The 11,626-nt window shown below is 38.9% G+C and overlaps 2 protein-coding genes across 4 annotated transcripts; both read left to right on the top strand.

Annotated features, from left to right (window-relative positions):
- Nucleotides 228-4,161, top strand: LOC109719077 (solute carrier family 25 member 44-like). Its single transcript, XM_020245595.1, has 6 exons — nucleotides 228-327; nucleotides 2,072-2,453; nucleotides 2,787-2,983; nucleotides 3,101-3,254; nucleotides 3,397-3,556; nucleotides 3,672-4,161. Exons 1-6 carry the CDS (start codon nucleotides 248-250, stop codon nucleotides 3,695-3,697), a joined length of 999 nt encoding a protein of 332 aa, XP_020101184.1. The 5' UTR covers nucleotides 228-247; the 3' UTR covers nucleotides 3,698-4,161.
- LOC109719806 (ethylene-responsive transcription factor RAP2-7-like) lies at nucleotides 5,929-10,210 on the top strand. Of its 3 annotated transcripts, none has more exons than XM_020246621.1 (11): nucleotides 5,929-6,048; nucleotides 6,176-7,069; nucleotides 7,153-7,178; nucleotides 7,281-7,311; nucleotides 7,400-7,487; nucleotides 7,578-7,723; nucleotides 7,958-8,002; nucleotides 8,129-8,232; nucleotides 8,354-8,481; nucleotides 8,842-8,949; nucleotides 9,751-10,210. In XM_020246621.1, the coding sequence occupies exons 2-11, from the start codon at nucleotides 6,516-6,518 to the stop codon at nucleotides 9,982-9,984; spliced, it is 1,464 nt and encodes a 487-aa protein (XP_020102210.1). In that variant the 5' UTR covers nucleotides 5,929-6,048; nucleotides 6,176-6,515; the 3' UTR covers nucleotides 9,985-10,210. The 3 variants fall into 3 exon arrangements, with proteins under 3 accessions (XP_020102210.1, XP_020102211.1, XP_020102212.1); XM_020246622.1 differs by having other exon boundaries at nucleotides 6,152-7,069; XM_020246623.1 differs by lacking the exon at nucleotides 7,958-8,002.

Genomic DNA, 11,626 nt, shown 5'->3' with positions numbered 1-11,626 from the left:
GTGTTGTGTGCTTCAGATTATAGTATAGTTAAGGGGGTTTTCCTACATTTTTACCATCCGATATAATCAAAGTCTCTCTCTCTCTCCCCCCCCCCCCCCCCCTCCAATCTCTCCAATTGTGCCAAAATGCGAACTCTCGCAAAAACGCTCTCTCTCATCTCTCTCTTCCTCTCTCTCTCTCTCCGACATTGTCATTGGGCGTATTCAATCGAATCGAATCCCGTCGTCGGTGGCGGCGGCGGCGGAGATGGCGGTGGAGGCGGAGGCGGCGACGGCGGCGGCGGCGGCCGACCTCGCCCTCTCGGAGACCAACATCAAGTGGGACAGGTCCTCGATCTTCTCTTTTTCTTAAAAAAAAAATTTCCCGATTTTTTCCGTCTATTTTGCCCATTTAATTGGGTTTTGGGGATTAGGAGAGTTGAATTTGCTTGAATTTGCTTACAAATCGGATTTTCTGAAATTGGTTGGGTTGTTTGGGGGGTTCGGTGCGATTTGAGCTCTTGTTGTTGGTGATAACTGTTGATTTAGGGCATTTTACGGGGTCATTTGATCATCTACTGGTTTTTGTTCAATTGGAGAGTTGAATTTGCTCAACAATCCGATTTTATTAAATGTGTTTTGGCTGTTTTGGCGCTTGGTGCGATTTGAGCGCTCGTGTTGGTGATATTGTGGATTTCGGGCATTTATTTTTGTAGGTATTTAATCCTAGTATTATAATTTGAACATAGGTTTGTGAATAAGTTTATGGAGAAGCGTTGATCGCGTATGTTATTGCGAGTATATAAGAAATGCTTTTTTGAAACCCCTGTTTTTGTGAAATGGAAAATTATTGGTTTAAAAGCTTTTTTTTTTGCTACTTTATTAACTGCATCAAGTTTTTTCATCTTGTGAGGCTTAGGTTGATGAACATGTCCAAATTGCTGCAGGTGTAATAAGAATTTGTTTAATAGTTGAACTGCTAATTAGATCTCTGTTGTGATGTGCTAATGCTCTATGTGGGACTTTGATGAGATTACGTTACGTGCTATGAAAAAGTATGAAAAATACTCCGTTTGTTTTCTTACGTAATGTCACGTATGTGGTGCGATGAGTCAGTTACGATATATTTTTTGCAGTCCGATCAGAAAATGGAGGAGCATATATTAACTAATAGCTTTAGATGGCTCTCAATCCCAAACGAGTCCTAAGTAGTGCGAGTATGTAATGGTCAAGCCCTAGATATGAACAAAAAGAATTTATGGTTCTTCATTAAAGGTGAATAGAGCAATGAAGGCCAAGCACTTCTTAGTTTGTTAGGCCGAAAATTATTGTTACGACGCATGCCTTCATTGAGTGTGAGGTTCAGTTCAGAAAGGTTTCTAGAAAGATTTGTAAAAAGAGAGAAGGAGATAAAGCTCATTAGCAATTTACGTGGTTTGGCTTTGAAGCCTATGTTTGTGGGTCGTATGCGTGTATGTTACGCATTGCTAACTAAGTTACATCTTGATATCGTAAGCTATTTCGAATGAATAGATTGTTGCTATCTAATATCTGAAGAAACCCAACTTGGAAGGGAAGACTGCCATACTGAGGACCTAACTGATTTAGATTTATTTTGGCTTCAAGACCAAATTGAAGGACCTGACTGAATTAGATTCTGTTTGGTTCGGAGACAAAAACCGTGGGACCCTACTGATTTAGACTTTGTTTCGCTGAATATGATGCAAGAACTTTCTGGTTTGGTTTAGTTCTTCAAATTTTTAAGCAGGAAACTTTGTTTGGCTGAAAGTAATGAAATCACCAAAACCAAATCAAGTTGACCCCTATCGAGAACCGGGGTAAATGCCTGTATAACTATTGTCGAACTACAATAAATACTCCTCCGACAAGTGTATTAAAAGAATCTGTATTTATGGCAGGTATCTCTGGTATAAAACACAAATCTCTAAGTGACATAGTGATGTAGTATTTTAATAATTAAGAGGGTGAAGCTGGAAATTGCCCTTATTAGTACTAGTTTTGTTCAATTTGGAGGTGTTGAGCTTCAAATTATTAATAAAATGTTATTATTTCTGGTTTTGGGTTTTCTTAGGTTGGACAAGACGAGATTCCATGTCATCGGAGCAGTCCTCTTTACTGCCCAACAAGGCTTATTACATCCAACAGCTGTGGTGAAAACTAGAATGCAAGTTGACGGAGGTGGGCTCTCTCATATGAATGGCTTCTCAGTATTCAAAAAGATACTTAAACAAGATGGTGTACCTGGCATTTTCAGAGGTTTTGGTACCTCTGCTATCGGCGCCTTACCAGGGCGGGTATTGGCACTCACTGCGCTCGAAGTATCAAAAGATATAATGATGAAATACTCCGAAGGTTCGGATACTAATGAGGCAACACAAATTGCCGTGGCTAATGGAGTGGCCGGCTTGGTGTCAACTATAATTTCCTGCACATATTTTGTGCCCTTAGATGTGGTAAGCATGATGTTCTTTCTATTTCTTTTCGTATCTCGTTCGAATATTCATGAACCTTTCCAAAAGCAAGCAGTATGGTTCATTTATATTCTAGAGTCTGATAATGCAGTGAGAGCTTTTTTGTTGAGTGTTTTAAAATAGCTTCCTGCTGTAGCAGAAGCAGAAACTTGCCAAAACGCCTGGCTGCTTCTCTGAGTAGAGTAACTCGTTCTGAAACTAAGTCAGGTAGGCACTACATGTCTAATACTGGTCGATGATATTATGCGAACTTCAAAAAAAAAAAAAAAAATTACAGCATTAATAATTTTGTGTTTTGAAATATTCCGAATGTAGATTTGCCAGAGGTTAATGGTCCAAGGCCTACCAGGAATGACCAAATATAACGGCCCATTTGATGTTATCAACAAAGTGCTCAAGGTGGAGGGTTTTCGCGGTTTATATAGAGGCTTTGGATTAACAATATTGACCCAGTCACCTGCCTCGGCACTTTGGTGGGGCGCATACGGTGCCGCTCAGCATGCAATCTGGAGGTGCTTACACTTGTTATCGAAGTTGAAATTCGCAAAAAATGTGCTGTATCTTTTACTTGTAGGAATGTTTGAGATGGTAAAAGATTAGCTCCTTATTTTTTGTTTTAATTAATTTAGGAGCTTGGGGTATGGAAATGGAAATGGAAACGAAAAGGAGGAGAAACCGTCTGAGTTAGAGCTAGTTACAGTTCAGGCGACTGCGGGGACTATTGCTGGCGCATGTTCGTCAATTCTCACTACTCCGATAGATACGATCAAAACACGATTGCAGGTGAACTAATCTAAGTACTCATTCTTCAATCAAATGTTTTTGCTGTTACTCACAAACATACTCTTTAATATTCATTCATCTGCGTAAAATCTAATTTTTCGTCTCACTATGCACTCTTTTCTCTTTTCTTCCCAAATCACAGGTGATGGATAACTACGGCGCCGGGAGGCCGTCGGTCGTGAAAACGACGAAGCTGCTCTTGGAGGAAGATGGCTGGAGAGGCTTCTACCGAGGATTCGGACCTCGTTTTCTGAACATGTCACTATGGGGAACATCAATGATTGTTACATATGAACTTATCAGTGAGACTCTCCACCAGAGCTGCTCTTTATCACTTTTCTCAAACTTTTTTCTACTCGGCGCTTTGTTTACATTAATAATCTTGCTTTTCATGTCAACTTTGTCGGACTTCTGCAGAGCGGCTCTCCGTGAAGCGAGATTGAGTTCGATCCTGACGACTTTTTCGCAGCGTAGTCGTTCTCTGAAACTGCGCAATCTTCGACAGATGATATTGTTTGATCTGTTTTTCTCCTTCCTTTTCTACTTCGCTTCACAGGGATGAGGCCGGAAAAGCGTAGGGCATCTGCGGCATTGTCAAAAGAAAGAGGATATCGAAAACTTCCATCCAGTTCATGCTGAACACTGTAAGTATGTGATGATTCCATCTTTAGCCATTTTCTGATCCTCAAATTTTTTTTTCCCCTTCATTTTTTTTTTTTTTGGTTCTTATAGTTATGTTACAGTATAAGATGTCCTGCAGTTTTCATGATTTATGTAGACATTTAATTTAGGGTAAGTCGCACTTCTGACTTTCTGAATTGTTGCAGCTAAATTTTACGGTCAAATTTAGTTGGTTAAATTTTGATGGGTTGTTAATGTAAAAGTGATGTGAAAGTATTGTGTTTGATAATGCGATAATAAGTAAGATAATATAGAGTTGAGCTAAAATACTATCGGTAGTAAACGAGCCGTTTTACTACCGATTTGTTTTCGATGATAGAGCTTCCAAATTGACGATCGGCTCCGTTAAATATGATCTAAACTATTTAAACTACCTAGAAATCAAATTTTACGCACTTTCGATATTATTCTTTTATCCATCAAGTGAACAGAAAAATGAATGGCTGAAAATGAATACTCTTTAAAAAATGATGATAGGAGTTTTATAATTAAGATCAAGAGTATAGATATTGTTTTAAATAGTATATATGTTTTAAATTTCTTTTTTTTTAGAGCACTTGAAACTAAGGAAAAAAAAAGTACCGCAAAACGCCAGCAATGTTAATTTTATAATTTCAATTCACTTTATTTATCCTATTTTGGTTTTCTAAATGCTACACATTTGATCATCTTATAGCTTGCCAATTTGATAATTATTTGACTTGATTTACACATGTAATTAATTGGGAGAAAAAAAAAACTTACTGACTATAGTTCTTATCTACTATTCCATAACGTTAGAGTCGAAATCATCTTTATTATTAATTAATTTAGTTGAAATTATGTACTATTTCATAACATTTGAGTTAATATATGCTTTTATTAATTAATTTAGGTTGATAAAAGTAATATATAGGCGCGGATTCAAAATATAGCCCTGTGACAAATATTGATAAGGAAAGAAGCTTTATTTTTATTTTTTTTATTATTACTTTTCTTTTATTAAACTCGTCGAACCTCAAACGCAAGCCACGTTTGATCATATTTGATGGACCACTTCACCTATAATAGTCAGGTCAAGCCCTCAAATCTCAATATTTTAAATATTAGCCCCATGTCACACTCATCTCCAAATTGGGAAAGAAAAAAACAATAACACACCAATTATTTTACCTTAAAATGATGAAATGATCATGAGATTACTAAACACGCTACAGTGATTTAATGATATATTAACAATATTTGAGATGTTTCGTTAGAACAATTAAATCAAAGTGTGTTTACAACAATAAAATATATAATTATTATTGTCCGGTAATATTTGATCAGTACTATATATTACTGTAACAAGTTGCATGCACGGTTCGTTGCTATAGAACAACTTTATTATAAAGTTATTAAGACATACTAATATCTTCAACTACGTAAAACAGTAGTTTAACCGTGTCATATACTCCACCGAAATTATACATTTAATTACTCTGACCATTATTTGTTGAGACGACTCAACTATATTCATCAAATACAAATACTACGTAAAATTACTGTTGCATACATAGAAGTTTCCTCGTACATGTGAGCTACGTAACTTATAATTATATATATATATATATATATATATATATATATATATATTGAAATTAAACTAATTATGATTAGTCGCTACAACTACAATTATTTTTCCAGTTTGCGAGAGTTGAGGCTTATCTAGAACCCAATAAATGCTTCATTGTATCCTCCAATTTTAGGTTCAAGCAGTTGTTTAATGACCCTTTTTCTTTTTATTCTCTTACCCCCACCGTCCGATCTGAATCAAACGGCCAATGTTAACCCTCCAATCCAACAACCGAGATACTTCTCCTCGTGTTCTTCGGATCCACCGGGTAACCGGCGTTTACCGGTCACCTCCCCCCCCTCCGTATTTTCCACTCCACACTCATTTTCCTCTCTCTCTCTCTCTCCTCTGTCGCCATATAAACTCCTCGCTTTCCCTCTTTTCTTTTCTCACACTCTCCTCCTCTCTCTCTCTCTCTCTCTCTCTTTTGCTCATCTCCTCCATCGCCGACTCTCTCTTCCTTTGAGAGAACTCGTCGCCGACTCCTTTACTCTTCGCGACTTCGCTTCCCCCGATTAGGTTGTTACTATCCTCCTCTTCGTCCTCCTCCTCCTCCTCCTCCTCTTCTATTTGTTTTTAACATTTTTCTCGTCAATCAACTCTTCTTGGATCTGATTATTAGGGTATTTGGGATTCGTTCGTGTAGTTTTCCGATCGATTTAGCTGAGGAAGAGGAGGAATCGGAGGGGGAGAGGAGGAGGTGGAACTCGAGGAATTTGGAAGGATTCGTATTGATTAATGTATTGGTCGATCGATTTTTGCTTCCGAGCTCGTAATCCGAGTCCAAATGTTTCGTAAGAACGACTCGTTTTCATCCTGCTTCCACCTGTTCCTGCTCCGGCTCTTCGTTTTTGTAGTAGAGCTGAGGTCGAAACCCTAGCTCGCCGGGAACCCCTGACTCAGTGTCTCGGAGCAGCGGAGCCGGCTCCGATCGGATCTTAGTAAGCTGAGTTTTTGTTTGGAGTGATCTTATAAGGACGAGGAGGATGATGCTCGATCTGAACATGGCCGGCGATCCCTCTGATTTCGCGGAGAAGCCGCGGTCGAAGGGCTGCGGTAGTGATTCCGCCACCTCCAACTCCTCGATCCTCAATGCCGAGGCCGGGGGTAATCCTGCCGATGAGGATTCGAGCACCGCACGGCCGACGGCTGCTACGGCCTTGCAGTTCCGTATACTGAGGAGCTCGGCGTCAGCCGAGCTCGAGAACGAGGCGGAGGACGAGAACTGCGGTTCTCCGGAGTCCGTCGTTGTGACCAAGCAGTTATTTCCCCTCAGCGCGGTCTCGGAGTGGCCGCAGGCGCTGCAGACGGCTTCGTCGTCTAATAGGTCGCAGTGGATCGATCTCCCGTTCTGCCACTCCGACGCCCAGACGGAGATTAAGGTTTTTGCGCAGCAGCCGCAGCCGCAGCCGCAGCTGCAGCCGCCGCAGCAGCAGCAGCAGCAGGTGAAGAAGAGTAGGAGGGGGCCGCGGTCTCGGAGCTCTCAGTATAGAGGGGTTACGTTCTACCGTAGAACTGGTAGATGGGAGTCGCACATATGGTTAGGGCCTTTTCTTCTGCACCTAATCGATTTAGTTCTCTATTCTGAGCTACATAACAGTAGAATTATCTTTGGCTATGCAGGGACTGCGGGAAACAAGTTTATTTGGGTAAGAAATTATATGCAGTTCTCTTTGATCTTGTCTTGCTTCTGTATGTATAATAATCTCTGTTTTTTTTTATAAAAAAAATTTTGATTGGTTGGTTTATAGGAGGATTCGACACTGCTCATGCGGCTGCTAGGTTAGCAATTTTTCCTGTTGGTGGAAGCGGAGAACTCTAATAACTGTTTAATTATGAGGAATTCATAAAATGATAATCCTTATTGCAGAGCATACGATCGAGCTGCGATCAAGTTTCGGGGCGTCGATGCCGACATCAATTTCAACCTTAGTGACTATGAGGAGGATATGAAGCAGGTGACATGGGGATATTACCAGTTTAGTAGAACTTTTAGTAATTAGTTTAGGTGAAGGATTGTAGCTTATGCACAACTTTTCCTTTTCCAGATGAGGAATCTAACAAAGGAAGAGTTTGTGCACATTCTGCGTCGGCAAAGCACCGGGTTCTCCAGAGGTAGCTCAAAATATAGAGGGGTTACGCTTCATAAGTGCGGCCGCTGGGAAGCTCGTATGGGACAGTTTCTGGGCAAGAAGTAAGATTCTTTGCCCCGGTCCTTCGTCTAGCTATTCTTTAATTCCTTTCTGAAATTGCGATGAACAAGTCAGAACGATGGTTCTCCACCTTTTATGAAATTACCACAAGCCATATGTCTTAAAATGGCAAATCTTTACGATATTTTAATATCCTGGATCTATGAGAGATAAAGAAAGAAAAGAACCTGGAAACTAGTCTTCTTTATAAATGAAAACACAATGCTTGGGTGCAGGTACATATATCTTGGGCTATTCGACAGCGAAATAGAAGCTGCAAGGTCTTCCTGAGCATGGATTTATCACTGCTGATTATACGTTTGTTAATATTTTGGTTAAATTCAAGATGGTTCGATTCCAACTCGCATCTTTTTTTTTTCGTTTCTTCTGTTGTTTTTGGACATTAGGGCTTATGATAAGGCAGCTATAAAATGTAATGGGAGGGAGGCTGTAACCAATTTTGATCCTAACACCTACGAAGGCGAGCTACTTGCTGATGTCGATGTTGAAGGTATTATACCCATGCTGCAATTTCCCTCTTATCTATTTAAAAGTTGCGGGTTTTTTGACTATCCTTCAGATAATTTGTGTGTTGTTATATATTCATCCGTACATATTTGATGTGCTCACAGGTCAGGAAGTTGATTTGAGCTTGAGGATATCTCAACCTGTCATCCAAAGTCCGAAGAGGGATCATGAATCTGTTGGCATCCAGTTCCAGTATGGATCGTTGGAAACATCTGAAACCAAGAAATCGAAGGCAAGCAGTCCTGCTACCTTGAGATCTAAGAACCATACATTTGTTAGTTTTGGACCTAAATTGTTCAACTTGACACTCCGAGGACTAATTGATTGAAATCAGAGTCAAATTTTAAGCACCGAATTGTGAGAATTGAAATTCTGAGGGCGAATAATAATCCAGCCCAAACTTCGGTGACCGAGTTTGTAATTAACCCCTGTTTATCTTTCTTTTATTTTGTCGCACTACTGGCATCATTTGCTGAATAGTAACTGCTGCTTCTGTATTACCTGAAGTTTGGTACAGAAAGGAGAAGGATTTAGCTTGTTCATTTCCGAAGAAAGTTTTGCTCACGTGCTTTGTTTTTGTTTCTCTTGGCAGGTTGACAGCTCCTTCCAACAGGCTAGTCAGCCACACAACACAGTGATGCTGCCTGAGCACCCTTATTCCCGAACTGCACTAGGCCCTGCCATCTTCACTGCTAGTGAGGTGATCTTTTGCAACTTGCTCTTTTCTGATCACAGAAGTTAGCAAATTTCTTCTTCCACTGCTTTAATCTTCATAATATAATTGGCACAAAACGAGGGTCCCGTACAAATGTGTGAAATTCTGCAAATACCTCTGCATTTTCTTTTAGGCATAGATATCTATCTACGTTTTGACGTAGATAACGTGGCATGGGCATGCTTGCAAATAAGTAAGGTTTTCAGGGGCGCTCCTGCAAATACTATGTGTATTTGTGCAATTTTGCATATTCGCGTGGGCAGGTATGCAAAAAATCCACCCCAAAAAGTAGCACCTGTGGTACCGTATACTTTTCTGCCACTTGAGTATCTGGTGTGTCGTTTTGCCAGCCATGATAAGATAGAAGGTTTAATTTTCTAAATTTAGCAAGTTGGGCTGCTCATGTGTGTTTAATTAGTTCCCTCTGAAAGCAACATCCTAAAGAGTTGATGTCGTGAACCATTCAAGAGCTCTTAGGATGTTATTCTATTGTCATTCAACCTTCTTTTTCTTTCACATACGCATGCTAGCTGTTTTAAACATACACATATTGCACTTCTTACTTGTTTAAGTGAAACTTATCTTGGTTGCATAAGATTCATTCGAAAAGCGCCGATCTTTGATTCAGATTGCATTTTGTCGGTTAGTTAGATTGTAGCACAGAAACCTTGCGAAAATCGTACTTAGGTTTCTATATGAATCCAGAATAATGCGTCGAATTGTTCTCCTCCCCGCGTATTTCATTTAAAGATTAAATTTTCTCTTACATGGTCTTTCCCATTGTAGGAAAGAGCCATAGAGAAGAGGCCAGAGGCGCCCGGCACGCAATCTCTCCCCATCTGGGCAAGGATGACGCATGGCCGTAATACCAATATTGCTCCATTACTGCCGCTGTTCTCGTCTGCAGCATCATCAGGATTCTCGACACCTACCGTGACTGCCATGCTCGCCACCCCGCGCTCTTCGAACGCACATTTCCATTTAAACCCTGCATCTTCTTTGAATTTCTTCAAGAGCTGATTCTAATGGAAAAGCCAAAAGAGGCACGCGTAATGTGTATACACACACCTTGATGTTTAAGCCACTGTTTGTATACTATCACTACACACAAGCATCAAACTCGAGAGCTTAAAAGAAGCTAATCTTGGGTGAATGGAATAATTCTTGGTAAATTTTGGGTTCTGGAAACTCAGTACGTGCCAAGTTGAATATTTAATATATGCGCCTTGTTTTTACCCTTTTTTTACCTTTTTTTTTTTTTTGAATTTGAATTGCTTGACTCTAAATCTGATTCTAAGTATAAATTAGTAAGCTGAGAGCATGATGTTATTGCCTCGACATTTTATGTGCAAGAATAATTTTGGAATACGACAAAAATTAATCAATTTTCTACCTAGGTATTATTGATTTTTCATGTCTATTCTCAGTCACACACACTGACAAAATTTTGACATGACAGAATAAGATTGCGGTCCCAGAAGAGGTTGGGGATCCTTCTAGCCAAGCATGATTGATTGTTCTGTCATTCTATGTCCGCTTAAATTGCTAAACTGTCTTAGTATCATGTCGTAATAAAATTTTAGTAATAATGCTATATAAAATGACAATTTATCTTTAAAAACTTGAAGTAGATAGAAAATGATTTTTTTATATCCTATAAAATTTCAAATACAAATTGAAAAAACAAAATCAGTTTTCTTCTGCTCGGTCTCATTCAACTAGGGGTGTCAACGAGCCGAACATGAGCGAACTGGGGGCGGCTAACACGAGTTGGCTCGTTAAGGTATTCAGCTCGGAGTTGAACACGAGCCGAACACGAGTTGGCTCATTAACAATATGTTAAAAAAAATTATGAAAGATCTGTATAGAAAATAAATTTACGAAATCTTATTTATTTGATTTTGATCTAATAATTAAGACTTTGTATATAAATGAACTTTTAATAATTGAGTTGGGCTTTATATTTAGATTAAATTAAAAACTAATTATTTATTTTTATATAATATAAATATAAGATATATGTCTTCAAGCTATTATCGAGCCAAACACGAGCGAGCTGAAGAATCCAGCTCGTGTTCGGCTTGTTTATTAAACGAGTAATTTAATCTCGTGCTTATTTCGAGCAAAACAGGAATTGGCTTGCGAACAACAAGCTAGATTGCGACCCCTACATTCAACTCATCAAGAGATGCTTATCTTCTTTATTTAATTGTACGGATCAAGAGATCCTTAATTAAGTAATTAAGGTATGTGGCCACAGTTTAAACAAAGCATTTCTAATTTTCCCTTCTTTTTTTTTCTTTTTTTTTTTTTGTTTTTCCTCCGACCACTTACTGCAACCTCATGGCATAATATAATCCCACCCATTTTTCCTTGTGTGTTATACAATTCGTTGACCCCAAATACTCGGTGTATAATTTTTCTTTTTGATTTTTTTAAGGATAAGCTCTCGGAGGTTTAATCTTAGTGGGCTCCATATCGACCTCGACATGATTCATACCTTAACTCCAATTATTTATCTATTTACTCGTAAATCATTTCGAATATTTTAATCCAAACAAATGCGTCACTGCTTACGTTTTTTGATGCTCTTTTTTATGTATATTATATTTTATTACATTCTATTTTCGATCATTTCCTTTATTATTATCCAACGTAACAC

Source organism: Ananas comosus, linkage group 13, assembly GCF_001540865.1.
Source record: "Ananas comosus cultivar F153 linkage group 13, ASM154086v1, whole genome shotgun sequence".
NCBI lineage: Eukaryota > Viridiplantae > Streptophyta > Magnoliopsida > Poales > Bromeliaceae > Ananas > Ananas comosus.
Note: the sequence above shows the minus strand (reverse complement) of the source record. Positions and strands in the feature narration are given on the sequence as shown.